The sequence below is a fragment of the Struthio camelus genome, chromosome 1, assembly GCF_040807025.1.
Source record: "Struthio camelus isolate bStrCam1 chromosome 1, bStrCam1.hap1, whole genome shotgun sequence".
NCBI classification, from domain to species: domain Eukaryota; kingdom Metazoa; phylum Chordata; class Aves; order Struthioniformes; family Struthionidae; genus Struthio; species Struthio camelus.
In genome coordinates this window covers 59,049,194-59,068,310 of record NC_090942.1, presented here as the reverse complement: position 1 = coordinate 59,068,310, position 19,117 = coordinate 59,049,194, and the positions used below count along the sequence as shown (strand labels likewise).

At 51.6% G+C, this 19,117-nt stretch overlaps 1 protein-coding gene across 1 annotated transcript; it reads right to left on the bottom strand.

Annotated features, from left to right (window-relative positions):
• Positions 1-5,350: 5,350 nt before the first annotated feature.
• On the bottom strand, positions 5,351-16,893 carry C1QTNF6 (C1q and TNF related 6). The gene is made up of 3 exons (XM_009684305.2): positions 14,326-16,893; positions 10,136-10,373; positions 5,351-8,527 (listed from the first exon to the last, which is right to left on the bottom strand). Exons 2-3 carry the CDS (start codon positions 10,365-10,367, stop codon positions 7,980-7,982), a joined length of 780 nt encoding a protein of 259 aa, XP_009682600.1. The 5' UTR covers positions 10,368-10,373; positions 14,326-16,893; the 3' UTR covers positions 5,351-7,979.
• Between the last annotated feature and the right edge of the window lie 2,224 nt (positions 16,894-19,117).

Genomic DNA, 19,117 nt, shown 5'->3' with positions numbered 1-19,117 from the left:
CAAGCCAGATCTCATCACATTTGCCCCATTTGCTGTGCTTATATTTGGTAACTGTGATGTGGAAGCCTTGGAGGAGATGGGACTTGGGTCTTTGTGAGAAAAAACAGAGCAGGGTGTCACTTCCCTCATCTTCTGGCTCCTGAGAATGACATGCATGGAAAGGCAGGAAAGGTCCTTTGAAATGTTATCATTCCCTGTCACTCCAGCACCTCCCTCAAAAGAAACAGAAAAGGACAGGGCACCAGAGCAGTTCTCCCTCTCCCTGCAGCTCAGAAGTGCAATTATAGCCTTCATAGCCAGCACTGGGCTGGAGGACTGTTTTAGTCAGGGTGCAGCGCCACACAGTTGGGAACAGGATGTGGAGAAGGTTTGGGGGGAATGTCCCCTTTCTGCACCTGTGTACACATACACAGTGCCACAGCCGAGGGGGGAAACATTGAGGTTGATCAAGCACTTGGCTCCACTTGAATGTTTATCCTGGAAGCAGGCCAAGGATGATACATGTCCAGAGGCACCAGGGTCCCTTCCCTTGTGATGTCCCCAGGTGATAGCTTAATTCTAAGGAAACTTGCACTGCTGCCTTTATGTTTTGAGGACATGGTGTCTACATTTCCCCAGTGCTGACCTTCTCTGAACCTCAAGAGAAAGAAACCCCTTCCTTTCTCTTCCTGCCATCTCCTTTGCAGGCAGCAGGTTCCTCATCAGAGGTGCCCAGTGCTTAGAGGTTATTTGGCTATGAAAAGGGCTGCTTGTTTTTTTTTTTTCCCCCTCTGGCCTTGGAAATGATGCTGGCAGTGTGGTGCAGTAGCTCTCCCTCCTTCTCCCCTCCCCTTCCCCTGCCTCAGCCCCCGTGAGGGGGGAGGAAGAGCGTGGGTGGTGGAAGGAGTTGTGGTCCCCAGATGTGTGAATTACTGCTGAGAAGAAATAGCACACCACGGACAAACAGCAGAGCAGTTCAGCTGAGAGAGAGCCATCGCTCTGGGCTTGCGTCACTGACCTTTTCCTCTCGCCCTTCTCAGTCCTCCCCTGACCCTCCCACTGCTTCCCCTGCACTTTGCACCAAGAGACCTCTCTGCATAGTGCTTTGCAATGGTTATCAGAGCTGGCACTGGAGTTTAAAGGGAGGGAAGTGGAAAACAAGCCCTGCAGAAAACAGAAGGCAATTCTCTTCATTTCCACAGAGGTCAGGTTGTCACCTTGCAGGACAAGAAAATCACGTGCTGACCCAACATGCCACTGTCCCTACCTGGCCTATCCATTGCAGTGAAGGCATAGCTATTCTGCCTCCACAATTGGCAGGGTTATTGGGGCGGGGGGAGGAGGAGAAAGCTTCTCCTAGGCTCAGGGGATTGCCTCAGACTCTGAAATATAGTGAAGAAGTCAAAATGCTAAAAACATTTCAAACCCTTGCAGGGCCAAGCTTGAAATGTGGTACAAAACCTGCACCAGTCTTCTAAGAGTCAAACAATGCTGCCAAAGTACCACATGGAGAGAGAAGTGGGTGTCAGCGTGAAGTGAGGATGTGGGAGATATTTTGGAGTATGTCTGCAATGGCAAACCTGTGGTCCCTTGGACCAAAAGATCTATCGAATTGCTTCCTGCAGCTGCAGGAGATAGGGCTTGGTTGCCTGGGAAGTCCTTTCTAGTAATCTGCTCCATTCTACTTCTTTAGGGGCAGAATCAAGGATAGATGGAAAAACATGGGCAAATGAGAGAATGCAATAAGCCTAGAAATGTTAGTGTATGGCAAACAGGACAATGCAGCGAGCACAGTCCCATGCTATTGCTTCTGAGATACTTTGCCTTACCCTTGCATGAGGACATTGGTATGGCAAACATTTGGTGTTCAGGCAGGACTTTAGCACAGGGAAGCCAGTGAAAATAATGCCTGCAGGATGGGTGTCAGTGAGACAGACTCATTGCCCTCTTTCATGTTGGTGGGGCATTCCCTACCCCAGCTTCTTTGAGGCACTGCCACTGACCTCAGTGGCAACCACTGGGGCTTGGGCACATCTCCCACCTCAGAAGCGCACTGAAATATGCATTGACCGAGCTCCCTTGCAGTCAAGGGTCCTCAGCAATTTTAGGTTGATGCATGTCAGCCTCGTTTCCTGAAGGCACAGATGCAAGTGGGTTAAAGAGAATCAAGTGCCAACACAGCCCCACAGCTCCCACTCACCTAAGGCTGGATTCTCAGCCTTCCCAGGGTACATGAGCAGTCCTACTCCTAATTTCTGTGCACCCTCCCATTTTAACAGTTGCAAGCAGAGACTCAGAAGGGTGTGAGTTTCTGCAATAATCCTCTGGTCATTTGTGAGTTAAGTGACACACACTCAAGAGGTGGGACTGGTCTGTAGGTTGGGAAGCTGTCAGAAAGCTTTAACTTGAATCTTCTGCCTTGCCACTTGCTGTGGTGTAACTGAAGGGAGAGAGATCACAGAGGGCCAGTGTGGGGAGGAAGACAGGTCATGATGCAAGGGAGCTGTGCTCATACAGAAGAGGCCTGCTGCCTCAGCCCCCCTCTACTCACCTCCTGATAGCATCTTCAGAGAGAGCCAGGCTTGCAAAGGGCAACAGTTTCCGTTGGCAGGAAGGCGGGAGATGTCCATGTGGGGTTAGTACGTGTGTGTTTACACATGTGTGGGTGTGGTAGCAGAGCACAGCTCGGCGCTGGCCTCTGAAGCCTGTCATGGCACAGCAAACGTTCCCTTTCCGCTGTGGTCAGAGGAGGGCCATGCCATGCTCACAGTCTGGTGTGAGGTGATACAAAGATTGCCTTCAGTAATGCAGCCATGCCCCATCTTCCATGCAGCCATGAGCAGGGGCTACAGCCAGCCCTTTGGGCCCAACATTGGCTCCTGCACAGCAGTAGGAAAAGGAACATCAGAAATAGAGGAGCTAGGGCAAGTTTAACCCATTGCCGGTGTCTGGCTGTGATACGCTGGATGGAGGGAGGGTGGGGCTCTGCTTGCAGTGCTGAGCATTGCTGGCTGCAGTGCTATATTGCCCCCTCTCCACCCCTGACTCTGGGATATAAAAAAGCAGACTGTCTGGATTATGTGGAAGGGAAGGAGGGAGAGCAAGCTGGAAAAGGGGAAGCTCACCACATCCCAGAATGGCAGCCTCCTGAATGGCACTCCCAGCACAGAATTCCTTGGCTTGGGGGAAACCCTATACCACGGCTGGAAGTTGAGGCAAGGTTCAAGAGGTCACCTGAGTTGTGTCCCAAAACTGCCCCATCTGTGACAAGGTCTGGCCAGGGTAGGAGGAGATGCAGAGCCAGCTCCTGCCACGCTGGGCCCCTGCCCTCTCTAGCACTTCGGGTGCTTGCATGCGCACCTGCATCTGTGTGAGTGCTGAGGGTCTCCTTCTGGGCCTCCTTCCCTGGTGCTAACCCTACACCTTCCTTAGGGACTTTTATATCCCTTTCCTCCCCACCTTTCTCTCTTCTCCTTTCCAACAGCTATCACAGGACAAGGAGCTAGCGCAGAGCCTTCACCATCTCCTGAGCTGGGCCTGATATGTGTTTTCTTCCCCGGAGACAGCACCATATCCTGCCCTTTACCTTCTCTCTCCCACTCCCTCCCCCTTCATACCTGCAAGACCACAAACCAGCAGGAAGCCAGTTCAAGGGCCTCAGCAGATACCTTGAGCAAGCTTGAGAAAAACACATGAGACCTCAGTGCCCTTTTCAGGGCTTGTACCACTTCTCTGGGGGAAAAGAGAGGCATGGTCCAGGGCTAGTGCTGTCACTGCCAGGCAGTGCTGCCTGCCCTGGGGCATGCTTCTTGTGTGAGCCCCACAAGCACAGGGGGTCAGGTCTTTGGCCCGTGCAACAGGCATGGCACTCATGCTGGCTGTCCCCAGCTCCAGGTCCATATATCACAGAGTAGCCACTGTTGCATGGATAAGGCCCCAGAATTAGAGGGAATGAGGTGACTGGAGGCCTCATGGCCTGCAGGGCACAGCTGCACCTTGGTCATCAGGGCTGGCCTGACCTGGTCCAGATGTGGGTCATTCCTTCAATAGCATTGCAGGGCCCATCTTGCCTGAGCTGAGCCTCACCTATGATGACTCCCCAGTCAGCCTCTATGGTGTGACGGGTGGCACGTGCTACAGACCCCTGCCAGGGCTGCATGCATCTTAGCCTCGAGGGATTTGGCTGAATAGCCTCTTCTGGTGGCGCTTTCCCCTCCAAAAGGGCAGGCTGAAGGCCCAAATCGTAGAAAACTTTTCTAGAAGGTACATATGCCACTCTCCCTTGCTTTTCACCTCTTGTAAGTGTGACAAAAGCACCTCCAATCTACCAGCATCTCACCTCAATAGGCCAGAAATATGCACGGGCACAGCTCCTGCACTTCTTGAGGCTATATTTCTATCCACTTGCTTGGGAGAAAATAAAAAACCTGCAGAAGGCTGGGCTCAAACTGCTGGGTTATCACATGTATGGGGATTTATGTACCGGGATATATGTAGCCCTAGCTCTGGGCCTGAAACAGGACCAAAGAGGCCTGTAAGGATGTGGAGACAATGTGCTTATGCTTTCCACCCCTTGGCAAATAGACATCTGGAACACATTAAGCCACAGGAGAAGATGTTCAAAGATTAATAAGACTCAAAATAAGAGGTCCTATTTGGGCATGTTCCCTTGTTCTCTTGTCCACTCCTCCACTTCCACAGGAGTGCTGGTCCACACAGTGCAAACCCCAAAGACCTTGTGATAAACCGCACTTACATCTTTTTCCTACACTGAGACCTCCAGTGGGCCTCTGCCTGTCCTCAGGCTCTTACCCACTCTTAGATCTTCCACCCAGACCTCCAAGTCTCCTCTCCCCACTGATGCTCAAGTCTTCCCATTCTCCACAACTTCATGTGCAATTGTCACTTGTTTTTCCACCTCTAACCTAAACCTCAAGCCATTCCCATCACACACACGTCTTCCAGAAAGTGTGTCCAGTTTAACTCTTGAACCACCACCCAGCCTATTGTTAGCAAGCACAAGTATCTAGTCAACAATTTAATGTACCTACCTCTTAAGTCTACACTTCTGGCTTTACCTCTTGACAGAGAAGATAGAAATAGCGCAGTGAAAACTCACTCTTATCATGCTTACAAAGTACCCAATAGAAGGGTGTGATGAAATTTTCACAAGATAAAGGATCTTGTCCTTCTCAAAAGGTGCCTGACCTCAGCCCAGCCTTCCTCAATGAAATTAGTTAAGTACTTGGAGACTAATCCTACGGTGCATTGTCTTCCTCTTTTTTTGGTAATTTCCAAAGAAATCTTCTCTCAATTTGCTTAAAGCCTTCCCAGAAGGGAGGAGGGAAAAGTGCAAATCAAAGTGCAAAACAACCAGGGAGAAAAGTTTAATACCACTGAAAAAATATATATATACAAAAGTTATTGGAGTTTGTTTTTGTCATATAAAGCACCATTAATTCCACAGTACGTTACAACTCAGCCTACTACGCCTTCCAGAAAGCACCCAAGACTCTTGAAATCTGATTTAGCACCAAGGGATTGCCATCTTGTTTAGCACCAAGAAGCCTGTTAAGCATACCCTTTGGTCCCCCTGCTATCCTCTCCCACACACATCAGGCACCATCTGGCTGCTCATGGGCAGCATGTGAACCCCAGACCTGTCACTGGTACTCAAAAAGCAAATGGGAAAGGAGGAACAGAGAAGCTCATGTCTGGAGATATTCAGTCTTAGAAAGGCTTGCTTCTGTTCAGGGAGACAGAGTGGCACTGCACACTGTAAATACATAATATCTGGGTTTGCAGCCTGCAGCTAGGGAAGAGATAAAGAGATTTGGTCCTGAACATCACCTCCAGCATGCTGCTTCCTCTCCACTGCCTGAAATTTGTCTCTGAGCAATTCCACACAACCAATCTGCTAGTGGAGGGGAAGAAACTCAGTCTCCTTCTGTTCCTATGACCCCATCACCACATGGTTCACCAGGGAGGACCCAGCTTTACCTTGGTTGAACCCTGTTTTTATACCCATAGTCCAAGAAAGGATGGTGATGAGGATCAGGAATACAAAGAGTCTGAAACTCATTCCAGTTTGTATAGCTTCCTTAGCAAAGCAGGGAAGACAAGTAATCAGCGCAAGAGAGAAAATGGCCTGCAATTCTCTCAAGTTCATTTTTAATATTTAGCCTATATCCCTAAGCCTTTGCCATCCTGGGCAGAGCGTACCTGACTTGATCCTGTTTAATAATCTGATGCATATCTCTGACGGGAGAGCTTTGGTAGTCCCAGGTACTATAGGCAGAGACCATGGTTAATCATGAGACCACGGAAGCTAGGTAAGTGAGGGACTTCATTATTAGTTATGGACAGAGGAGAAATACAGTTTCTCCTGCTTGTCCTGTCCTGAGACTCAAAAAAGAGACAACCCTTAGCACTGCTGTTTACAGCAGTATCAGAACATGTGGAAGTAGGTTTCCCAAAGTGCTGAGTCAGCCTCATCTGCTCCCCTCCAAGACTATAGCAACCCCAAAGGGATGTGAATGAAAACAGCGTGAGACCTGTACTAGAAAATCCTACTGCTGGCCACCACGTCTCCAACCTGACAAGAAGCGTGAGGATGAGTTTTAGCCACATACTTTTCCCAGTTATTCTGATGGGGTTGCCAGAAAAGGGCACAGAACATATGACAGGGATGTTTATAATATTGGGGCAAGGTGCTGAAGTCTCACCTCTTTACATGCCACCATTTACCTCTACCTTTTTTTCCCTCGCAGAGGCAAAGAGGTACCAGCCTGTCCAGGTTTGAAAACTGTGGTTTAACTGCAATAGGCCTAACAGCCTATAGCTCAGGTCCTGAAACAGATGTCCCTCCGTACTGATGTGGAAGAACCACCTTCAGGAGGACTGACATGATGGCATACAGGGACCATGGTCCTGCCCTAACTCTCCCCTCACATCAGCAAGTGTTAGGGATAATTGCTGGCATCACTGGAACAACACAGATGCACTTCTGCCAAAGATGACAGCAGCATCAGGTCCACCATCTATACTTAGGAAAGGGATATCTCGTGCTGGACTGGGCTGGCTTCCCCAAGCTGGGAAAATGAAATTGAGTAGTGCTGCAGAGCAGGTTTGCAAGGCTTCTCTCTCATTCTGCGCTTATGATCCCTAGTGGAGATAAAGTGACTCTACTCATTCAGTAGGCAGATGCCTCTGAAGGGTCTGGCTGAGGGTCAGGCCCCTTTTCTCTTTGAAAAGCTAGAGCTGACACAGCAGAAGACTATCCCACCCGGCCTAGGCCTTACAGCCAACCTAGGCTGGGGAAGGGCCACAAAATCCAGAAGTCTGGGCTGTAACCTGAGGGCTTTGTGACACAAAATGGTGTCTAAGGCAAGTCAACGACATACTTTGGAAGGCTGGTGGTCCCCTATTTGGAAAGACAGTATCATCTCTCACCGGTCCTGCATTTTCATCATGCTACAAGGAGCCAACAGACCCCAGTCCATTCTCCAGTCTACAGGCAGGAGAGTTGACAGTAGAGTCATGTTGCAGGCTGCGAAACTGGCACATCCAGTCAGGACAGAGAGAAGCCAGGATGCACCTAGGCAGTGGGAACTTTCTAGCCCTTTCTATAGGAGTCCTTTGTGCATGAAATCCCAAGGAGGGAACCATCCCCAGGAACAGCACTTTAGCTTCCCTCCTGCTCCAGGACTCCATGTGCCAGATACAGCCTGCTGGCCGTTTATAGAACAAGTCAAGAACCTAAGTTAGGGTAATGAGTTGAGGGGGTAAGAGATAGTAGTGTCATGCTGTAATGCACAGATACAGGCCTGGCTATGGAGGAGGGAGCATGAGGTGGGAGACAACATGGCAAGTCTCATGCTCAGTGCCTGAGACTTGCCCGGCCCATTTCCAAGTGGTTTGCAGTGGTTGTGGGCAATACAGAGAGAGAGAGAGAGGAAGAAGAGAAAGCCCAGAGAGGCCCAGGGGGCAGGAGGAGGCAGTTAGTCAAGGCTGGGCTTGACCAGATACCCGTTGAAGGTGATGTACACATCAACATCATCACTGTAAATGGCGTTCTCCCGCTCCCGCTTGTAGAGCCGCACCCAGACCTCATCATTTTCCTGCAGCTCCAGCATGAGGCTCTGGCTCTGCATGATGCTGCGGTCACTGGGTTGGGCATACAAGATGACTGCCTCTTCTTCATTGTGCATGATGTGCATATAGGTCTCCTTGAAGTTCCAGGTGTGGACGTTGAGGCTGAAGTAGTAAAGGCCGCCTACATAGCAGTAGAACTTGCCATTGAACATGTCAAAGTGGCTGTAGAGGTTGACGAAGACTGTGTCAAAGATCAAGACCTGGTAGCCCTCGCTGCTGTGCAGTGCTTTCTTGCGACCCACGGAGAATGCAGCATACTGATGCTTGCAGGGGTCCCCTGCTGTGCCCATCTGTCCTTTACTGCCTTTCTCACCCTGGGCACCCCGCTCACCACGAGGCCCTTCTTTGCCCCATTTCCCTGGCATCCCAGGCTCTCCTCGGTCTCCTTTTTCTCCTACAAGAGAAAGCAGAAGACATATCCCCCACATAACACCAGAGGGAGAAGTGGAAGTGGCAGTGAGATAACACAACAAAGAGGCAGAAAGTTGCTCAAGGATGGGTCGATGCCGGAAGGAGGAATGCTCCTGAGACTCACAATATCATTGTGCCTTATGGGAAAAGAGCCAGCAGAGCTCTGAGTATAACTAGGGTCTCTTTTCTTGCAAGCCTCCTGCTCACGACATGATATGGTGTTGCTGGAGGCAACGAATTCCACCTCAAGATGGAGCTCACAGTACAAAGCACTCTTGGAGCTCTTGGCCTCTTCTTCCTCCTCTGTACTCCCTTATGCATACCACAGTCTCTGCCCTCCAGCACACCTCTCCCATGACACAGTTACCCAGTAGTAGGAACACAGTTCTTGGTGTAGGTTGGGGAAGGGGGAGAAGCACTGATGTCTACGGGAGAATATAGTTAGAGAGTGTCAAGGAGTGGGGTCAGAGGGAGAAGATCCAAGCTGGACTTGGCAGATGGTGAAGTGCAGGCTAGAAGACTGGTATGGTAGCAAAACCAGCGTCATTTGGTTCTCCTCTATATCTGCCTTGGGGTTGGTGCATTAGCCTGCTCTGTGTCTGCGCTTTGGGCAGGCATCAATGCAGGGAGAGAACAACACAAGAATGTACTTTATGCGTGGAAAGGAGACAGGGGTCAGAGCAGCCTCCGCACAAGTGACAGCATCCTAAACTTGTGCTTGGTTCCCCTTCTCTCCTTCTTCCCCTGAGTGGCTTTGCAAAACTGCTGGTGCACAGCTCCCCCTGCAACACCCCACCCTAGTCCAGGCCTTCGTCTGCCCTTGAATGCACTTCTGAGCTTTTATAAATTGCAGCTATTTTCAGGATGGGCCGAGAAAGGGGGAACATCTGCCCAGCCAGGCCAGAGGAACCACAGAACAACAACGAGTGAGTAGAGCAGGATCCAGCTGCGAACAGGCTTTCGCCCACAGCAAAGGCTGAAAGGGGGGGCCTCAAAGGATCTAAAATAGGGAGCGTTTCCCCCTAAGCCAAGCCAGCCACAGCAGGGTGGAACAAGCTAAATGTCACTGCCAGTTAGCTTGGAGGTACCTCCAAATAGCTGCTGCTTCTTCTTGCCCTCTTCCCCCCCACAAGTGCCTGTGACCCATGAAACTGGAGAAGGCTTCCCCACAGCCATGCCTGTCTTCCCTCCAAGCCTGCATACTTTGCAGCTGGATAAAGGCTGCTCTTTCCCTCAGGCACTACAAGACACTATGGAAGTCTGAGGCAAGGAAGGAGGCCTGCCAGTCTGGCAAGAGGCCACCACTGTCACTTCTGTGCTAGCAGGAAGGACGAGCTGGTGGCAGGCAGCTTCCTGAGACACAAAGGTCACAGCAAATATATACACTCATTTCCTCCCTCAGGCTACCCTTGGTCATGGCACAAAATATCTGGGCCCTCCGCACAGTGTGGGTCAGCACATACCCTGAAGGATGGTGTCTGGCAGTCTGTCAGGTTAACTGGCGTGCCAGCAACCCAGCTGTCACCTCCAGCACTGTGCCACTGGTCCCTAAGCAGGCCTCAGCACCCCCAGGGCCAAACTCGGCACTTACCCTTCAGTATGGTGATATTGATATATGGACGGACCTCTGGCATTGGGTAGGGCGAGTGGTGGTGACTGGGAGGGAGTGGTGAGGCATCTGTGGAGGAGTCCAGTGGGTCACAACAGCGCCTGCAAGCACCAGGGGTTGGTTCTGTGAGGTTGGGTTCATCGGTGGGTGCCCCAAGCACAATGAGAGGGAGGATAAGGAAGGCCAGGGATGTGCGCAGACAAATTATTTCCATGGTGACCTGGGAAGATATGAGGAAGTACCAGAATGAGACATTAGAAGGAGAGAACATGGGAGACCCTATCAAGGAACAATAGACTTTGGTGGCTGGAGCCAGTGGTGGGACGGAAATGGCACTGTCCTGTGGAGGGACTTGCGTGCTCAATTTCCCTGGAGTTTCAAGGCTGCAATCTGAGCAGCAGCCGCAGGGCCCAAGAGGATGCCCCACACCCATCAGTCCAGACCAATGGAGACTAGGTGTCGAGCCTGAAAGAAGGCTTGACCCTCAAAGCCTGCCACCAGGCAAACCACTGCAGCCACCTCGAGATTCAGTTCCCAGGCTGGGATAGAAGAAGGAGAGATGGCAAACCACACAGTCCCTTTAAGCAAAAGCATGCTCTGATAGGCTGCTGAATCTGTGGGGAGGACTGTGAAAAACTTCTCCAGACCTCTAATCACTTTGCATCAACTCTTCATGGGAGTTAACTCAGCCCTCTGGACTGGGGTCTGACCCACACCTTTCTCCAGAGAGGCCCCTTCAGCTGTGGGCTAGGAATCTAACTTCAACCTTCTCCTCTCCCCACAAACCAAAGCACTTCTCTCTCCACACTTCAGTCCCCACACCCAGGGTCAGTTTCTCCTTTTCCTTCCGTCACAGGAGGAGAGCTGACCCGCAGCACCTTCCTCAAAGGAACTGTCGAACAGCAGGTGATGCCAGGCCTTTGGAGAAAGACCGGAGGGCAGCTGCTCTGCTGCGGAGGGGGAAGGAAGCTGAGAGCAGAGCAGGCAGCCTGCAGAGAAGCATGTGTTCAAGAGACAGACACGCAAACAATCCCAGAGCCCCCCTCTCCCAGCCTCTGCCCCTTTCCCTCCGCCTGCACCCCAGTGCAGCGTGGCAGCTCACCCTGGAGGCTGAGGGCTCCCCTGTGTGCTCCCCAGCCCCTGCTCGCTGGCTCACCTCCGCCTACAAAGCTGGCCCCCAGGCCCAAGGCTTTAAGAGAGCTGGCTCTTGGCACAGGCACTGCTGAGTGCTGGCTGGGTGCACAAGCTTAGCTTGGACCTACTCCCTCCTCTGTCCTCTCCCTCCCTTCCCCTCCCTGGCTTTGGGCGCTCTCCATTGAAAATGGCTTGGGTTTCAGCGCCTTTTAACTCTTTCCTAGGGAGTTCCTTTCCATTATATATATATACACATATATCTTTTCATCTTCCTTTTTCCTTCCAAACAGCCTAGCCCTGGGCAGCAAAATGCAGGCAGAACAGCCTGCACCCTGTGCAAGGGGTGGGCAGGCAGCACAGTAGTGCCCCAGCCTGAACACCTCAGGATGGGCAAGGTGGGGTGCAGAGGGGCAAGAGACAGCCTTTCTTTCAAGTGGGATGATCCAGGACTCTGGCCTCACTGCTAGTCCCCTTTGTTAGCCCCTTGTCCTGTATTTAAGCCCCTCGCCCCTACCTCCCTGTGTTCTCCCTGTAGCTCCCCAGCTATGCCTGTCCCAGGCAATGTCCCTAAACTTCATCTTTCATTCCTTCCTGCATTATTTCTTTTGTGCCTCTCCTTGCCCTTTCTCCCCAGCCTTGGCATTTCTAGCAGGCTCTCCTGCCAGCTGGGAGAGACATCAGCTTTTCACCTCTTTGGTCATCCTCTCTCTCTGGGCAGAGCCCCAGTCCTTGCACTCTGGCATGTGTCAACGCCCGGTCACATCCCTGGCTGAGCAGTTCATGTTGGAGGAGCGTGCCTGGCCTGGAGCTCAGCCCTGCTGCAGGGAACTGCCTCCCAGCAAAGCTGACACTCTGGAGCAAACCATGGCCATGGTCTTCACCTCCAGCCTGGTGCTAAGCCAATCTAGTCATGTCATCGGGGCCAGGGCTATACAGCAGTGCTGGAACCTGGGAACAGACAGCATTTTGTGGGGAGAAGGAGGGTGAGGGGAAGCAGGGGACATTCCTCACACTGCAAAATTGATTGGGAAGAAGGTTTTGGGAGTCTCATGCTGCAGCAAGACCTGATTTGGGAACGTATACCCATGGGGGTGCACATATGTGTCTTCAGGAGGCAGAAGGGGGGACGGGCTAGCTGTAGTTCTTTTCTGCGGCAGCCGGAAGTGCCAAGTCAGCACTCTGTCTCCAGTATTTTCAGAAGGAAGCCAGAGAAGGCTGGTAGATTTCTGAGGGGAAAAGGGTCTTGTGCATGTGTACGTGTGCTGGCATTTTTTTTCCCCTTCTCCCAGTTGTTTGGTTTAGGAATGGGAGGCCCTGCTTCCCACAGTGGCTGGCGCTTGGCAGGACCCCAGCACCACTGGAGAAGTAAGCGGAAAAGTCTGGGAAAATATGTGCTGCGAGCTGGGGGAAGGGAGGAATGGGGGTTGGGAGGCCTGGAGATATTCTCAGGCTGCCTGTCAGCCCGCAGTTCAATGAACATGGAGCGAATATGTCTCCCAGCTGCGGCTGGGGGAGGCCCACGAAATTCACTGCAGCGCTCATGAGTTCCCAGCAGGGCTCCAGCACTGACAGGCAATGAGGCCCAAAGCAAATCTCCCACATCTGCCCCGTGCCTCAGTTTCACATCTGCCCTGTGCCTCAGTTTCCCTGTTTGGAAAATGAGAGGGAAAAAGGGCAACACTTCCTGCTAATGGAGCCTTGTCAGGTTACAGAAGCAGGTTTTCAGTTGTGTTATCTACTTCTGCCTGCTGCTGGGAAGGATCTCCTCGGCTAACAGTGCTATTGCTGCTGGCCAGTAAATTACCTTGGATGGAGAAAACTCAGAGACTCTCACACTGTCGACAGAGCTCATCTCTGTCCCATCAAAGCTGCTGCAGTGCTTCACTCTCTCAGGTTGTCTTGTCTCTGAGGCTATGGCTTATTTCCAAGCATGACATTTCTTTTGTACTCCCTTTCGCAGCTCTATGCCTTATCTCTGGCTGCACTTACCTTTTGAAGGAGAACAGGGAGCAAGGAAGGCCGTTGTCCTCATTCCCCCCCTGCTCTTGAGGAGTTCACAATCGAGCAAACATTTGTCGCCGAGTCCCTCAGTGGCCAGGGCCTCTGCCTTTTTCCTGTCTGACTGCGATCACAGGCCAGAGCAGAGAGCGAGCAGGACTTTGTACTGAATATCTCGTACAAGCCGAACGGGGTTGCTCTGGGAGCCAGCAGATGAAGACTTGCACTGTTGGCATTGTCCAGCTGGGCAGCAGTTCACACCAATAAAGGCACTTTTGCCAGGGTAATATTGCCATGCTCCCTGAAGAGAGCGGGCCGTACCAGCAACGTTTTGCAGCGTAGCTGCATTTGCAGGAGGCTTTGGCTTGTATAGCCAGGTGCTCGAGGACATAGGCCTTGAAAACGCTGTCCAGCTTCCCTGTGCCAGCCACGCTTTCAAGCGTAACCCAAGCCTCGAGGCACCTTGTGTACTCAGCTCTCTCTCCCCGTTCACACTCACTCTGCCTTGGAGGCAGCCCAAGGAGGTACTGGCCAGATTGGACTCTAGCAATCCCTGTTCAAAAGCAGCTGCTTCCTCCTTCTACATTTCCTCCCCTCTCCTGCCCCCTCCCTCCCTCCCACCATGGGTGAAGCCGGGGGACAAAGCCTGGATCCCCTCCAGTGGCTCCCTGCATCCTATTATTCCCATCCACCATATGCAGGGAAGGAAGGAAGGAAATTCCCTTGCTGTTTCCTCCCCTTCCGTCTGTATACAACTCCTCTTCGGCACATATCGACCCCCTGATCTGCTATACATACTCACATCCACTCCAAAACACCCACACACTCCCCCTCCCAGCTCCTCCCCCAGGAAAGCCTGGGCTCTTCCTCCCAAACAAATGTATTGTCCACACTGAGAGGCAGGGAAACAGCCCCTTCTTTTTCCTTCTTGGCTGCTCGTCCTTGATCAGAGCAGCTTTCCCTTTCCCTGTTTTCCCACCCCTCTGTTCCGAATCTCCCAGAGCAGTGCAAGCAGGAAAGGGAAGCAGAGGACCTCTTACCTCCGCACCCCTCTGGCGGGGTCCTGTGCAGGGTTACGCGTATCCTCAGCTGCTCCTTGTTAGCACCGCAGGGAGGGAGGGCTCGTGAGGCCCAGCTGACTATAGCCAGATGCTCGCCAAGTGCTGTTATGTAATTACAGTCTTTTCCATCCTGCCTCGCAGGCCTTTCTGAGTACCTCCCCCACGCTCTGGCCCGTGTCAGGCTTGGCTTTCACTCCCCCTCCTTCCCCCCCGCACTGGATCATGATTTGTTCAGCTCAACAGCTGATTCCTTCTGGAAGCAAAGTTCATGCTTTTGGCTCCTGCCATTGCTACCCTTGAAAGGAGAGAGTACATGAGTTGTCAAGTGGCCGGAGCTGGGAACCAACAGGCAGTATTCCTCTTCTCCCTTGCGGCCTGACCTTGGCTGGGTCCCATCGGCTTGCTCTTCCTTAGGGTCCCCATCTGCAAATGGGAAGGAGGGCTTGAGCTGCTGAAGAGTGGCAGTGAATTTTCATGCTTCTTATATTCTGGGATGCCCCAAACTTACCTGGTAACAGCAGGATTCCCTCTGCAGTAAACTGGTTTATATTCTGGCCAAATTGCACAGGAGGTTTGGGAAACAAAATATTTTCAAGCCTGTGTTCTGCAATGCCATGCATGAGGGTTGTGTCACAGCCAACCTTTGCTAACCAGAGTGCCAGCACTGTACAAAATTACCAAAGGGGCTGGTTGGGACTGTCCCATATACCTCTGAGAAAGTGCAGGCCTGTCAGTAGCCAGCTCAGTGGCTACATTTCACTCATAACTTCTGCCCATATGGGGCCTGGATCAACCAGGAATGTCCAGTCCCTTGGCTCTGTGAAGGCTGCCGCAGAGTTTAAGGGCACTTCTGCCAGCAGTGTTTTTTGCTGCAGGCTGTTCTGTCAGCCTGGCAGTCTGGAGTTTCTCGTACGGAGATTAGGGCCTGGCAAAGCTGCCACATTTTTTGCTATGCACTGCTTAAATGCCACGTGGCTGAGCAGTAGCTGGAAGAGCAGTTCACCTGTGCTCATAGCTAGGGCAAAGCTGTTACTAGAGCTGGTAGTCTCCAGCACTGAGCTAGTCGAGATCTCACGTGTCTGTTACACACAGCTGGATTGTATATCAGAGACTTGCTGACAAGTTGTGTCAGTGGAAGATGTACTGGAGCTAAGGTCACATCACCCAGCCTGTCCCTTTCTCTGTAGTCAAGTCCCACTGCTAGGTAGCTTTCCCAGCTTCAGTCTCCCACCTGCCACCCCTTACCCCCACCTTGTGATCCTGCATGTGAACCCCTTCCACACGCACCAAGACAAATGTCCTTCAAAACTCTGGCATGTGGCAACTCAAGCACTAACCCTACTGCAATCCGTGAGACTTCATTGCCTTGTCAGCACCTAGGCCCGGTAGCTGGGCTTGGTAGGAGATATCAGGTGACATTACAGCCTGTTTGAACCAGTTCTTAAAAATCACCTCCAGCCAATCCTGTTCCTTTCTCCTTCTGCACCTTTTCCTTAGAGCCCCTCCTGCCATCTGAGTACTTCCTCCTCCTTCCATTCACTCTAATTTAGATCCATGACTTTCTATCCCTGTGTTGTCCCCTCCCACACATACTCCCATGCCCTGTCCTGGGAACAGGGAGCTATTTACAACAGTACATCACTGCTTGGGACATCTCAACTCTCACAAGGGCTGCTATGAAAGGTGGACAGTGATTAGGACCAGAACATTTTCTTCAGAGGTTCCCATGAGCTTTCTCACCAAAGAAACAAGAACTCTGCAGCAAGACAGAGGGAACCAGTGCTTAAGAGCTCACAGAAACTCTTGGACTGGTGATGGATCTGTCCAGCTGCTGGACCCATTCTGACACCTGTGGGCCTGGGACAGCGAGATCCCACTATCACTTGGTGGTACCATCCAGAGTCTGGTCCTAAACCCATTCGGCAGAGGAGAGGCCTGCCATCTTCTCTAGGCATTTGATCCAGCATGAGCATGTTTGCCACTCTGGCCTCAAGGCACAGAGCACAGGCATTGCTCGATACTGGTGCGGCAAAGCTCAGTGCTTCCCACAACAGACCTCTTCTGAAAATGTACCATGCCCATGTGGTAGCTATGGTGCTTCTGAGGGCTCTGTGTGACTTCTCCAGCTCCAAGTGCTTGCATGGTGAATACATAGGATTTCCAAGAATATAGTGGTGGCAGAGAGAGGGAGAAAGCTACTGATGAAAAGCCTGACAATATCCCTTGTCGCTGCAGTCAGTGCACAGCCAGGTGTGCAGGACTATTGGGACCACGCATTCATGGACCTTCCCTGCTGGGCAGAGCCATGCCTCAACATCAGGGATTTCCAGGTGGGAAAATGCATGTCTGTGACACCTGGTCGCGGGTTAGCGATAGTGAAGCCAGCCCTGGGGCTCTCCGGTTTTGCAGCTGGAGGTCTGCTCGCCTCCAGCTCCCTCCCGTGTGCCTCCGGAGCAGGAGGAGCTTGCTCGGTGCCTGGAGTGACAGGAGGCGGATGCAGGGCCGCCGTCGGTGGGTGTCGAGTCCCCCCTGCAGGAAAAGCAGCGCAGCGCACCCAGGCCCCGTGTCGCCTCCCCCGTCCCCGGGCCGCAGGGGGCGTCCCGCTGCCCCCGCGTTGCGCCGGGCCGGATGCAGGGCGCTGCATGCAAACCGCGGGCGCCCTGCTTGTTGCGAGCGTTGCCTGAGGCTGCGGCGCTACAGGCTGTCTGTGCCAGTGCTGCTAATCCCCGTGGAGAGTACCTGCAGCTGAGTAGAGGAAGACACCTGGTTAGGCACAAGTTCTTTTGTCCCCTCTGCAAACCCACCTCTCAGCTTCGCTGAAGCTCTGATGAAAGACCACTAAAGGAAGCTGTGATGGGGCATACTTTGAAACATCTTTGTAGACACTGTATGTGAGTCAAGGCATATAGATTTCCTTCCCACACATCCCTGTCATGCATAGAAGGACGTGCTACAGCCCAGGCACGTATCTTTAGCTGGCTACATTGACGTGCTGGGTATGTGTGTGTGTTTGTGCATGACGTGCTAAGTGTGAGGTCTGGGTGAGCTGGCTGCATTCTGCGTGGCGTTTGCATATTTTATGCTTGGGAAGGCAAAGAACACTAAGTTTTCATGAGCAAATATTTGCATATTTTCCACTCGTTCAAGCAGATAAAACATTTCAGTTCTCTGTTGCATCCTCAGGAGAGCCAGGAACATCTTTTGAAGGGTGTTCCTTCCTTGTATCTCCCTGCCTCTTTTACTTACTGGCTCCCCTACTTCAACAACGGATTAACTGCTTCTTGCCCACTCCCCACACCTCTGCAGCTGAAGCAGAATGTGGCCTGGACAGTTTTGTATTTGTCTGAACTGAGCCACTGGGTTACTGTGCAGATTGCAGATACAGTTTCTTCCTGATAATAGCTTCAAAGGACATCAAATGTGGGCTGTGTTAGTAACAGCCTGGAAACACGTCCACTCCTCTGCCACTGGAACCACTCCTCTATCACTTTTCCCTGCCCTGCCAATTTCTCTCCAGAAAAGCCACTGCAGAGCTGAAGGGTCAAACTGAGTGGATCTGAAGTTGCCTGATGCCATTGTTGGACAGGCATGAATGGGCTTGGGTGTGCATGCATGGTGGGTCTGAGCGTGGGGAGGGTTGTTTGCAAGGTCAAGCTGTCAGCTCCCTGTTTTAGCCTATGCCTTGGCGGCAGGGGGGGGGAAGAACGTGCTGTGTTCTTGCATTCGTGCTTAGGCCGAGAGGTACAGTCGTGTCTAAGCACACGTGCGTCTTTGTGGGTGGCCACATATGGTCTCACGCACAAGTAGCTAAACATAAATTAGAAGCATCCACATACATGAATATATATATATATACACACACACACACACAGTCGCATGTACCCACACATACAGACATGCAGTCACATCAACACTCATTTGTATGCATGCATATACAGCACATGCATACTTCATATTTGCTGTCATGCAGTCTGACATGTACATATACACTCTTTCAGTGGCTGGCAGAATGGGCTCTCCATGACTCTAATACCCTGCCCATGATCAAATGTTTGTTAGGAAGAGACGTAGCATAATGCTGCTGGAATCACTGCGGCCTTTTCTAGTCTTGCAGCTCCAATCTCTACGTGACAAGAATAAAACCTTTTGTGCAGCACGAGGCTTGATGGAGCCCTTATCTCCATGCCTCTGCACCCAGAATAGAAAAATCCATTTCCACATCTAACTGGAACAAATCTCCCTGAACACAGTCAGAATTTCACTTAGCCACTGTGCATGGCCCCTGTGGGCTCTGGGTTGCCCACAGTCAGTCACACTGTTATTATGAGGGGGAAAGGGATCACAGAGGTATTCAGATTAGTGCTATTACCACAGAGAAAGATGGGGAATTCACCAGGATGGAGACAGAGCTGAGGAGAGACTTGTAATCAGTGGTTATACTTTGCAGAATTTTATAGTTTTCATTTTCTCCTCACGTGTTTCAGCCCCTTTTCATATCCTTTTTTTTTTTTTTTCCATTTGTCTCAGAAAAATAGGCCATGGGGTAGGGGGAAGAAGAAATCAAAAGGTAGAATAACATGATACTTGTGACCCTTTTCAAAAACTGCTGTTTAAACTAGACTCCAAATTGTTTGCAGGTGTCCCCAGAACATGTTTTGTTTTCCCCAGCTGGCTCCCCTGCCGAGCTGCCTTTCTATTGGGCTTAGATTCTGTGTACCACAAGGATGTACAGTGTTTCCTTGGAGCACCTGCTCAGTGTTGGCCTTTCAGT

Bases quoted from the DNA above. Each gene is read 5' to 3' on its own strand.
- C1QTNF6 (XM_009684305.2), bottom strand. From the start codon at position 10,367: ATGGAAATAATTTGTCTGCGCACATCCCTGGCCTTCCTTATCCTCCCT. The intron at 8,528-10,135 runs GTAAGTGCCGAG...TTTCTCTTGTAG, and splicing joins CAATATCACCATACTGAAGG to GAGAAAAAGGAGACCGAGGA.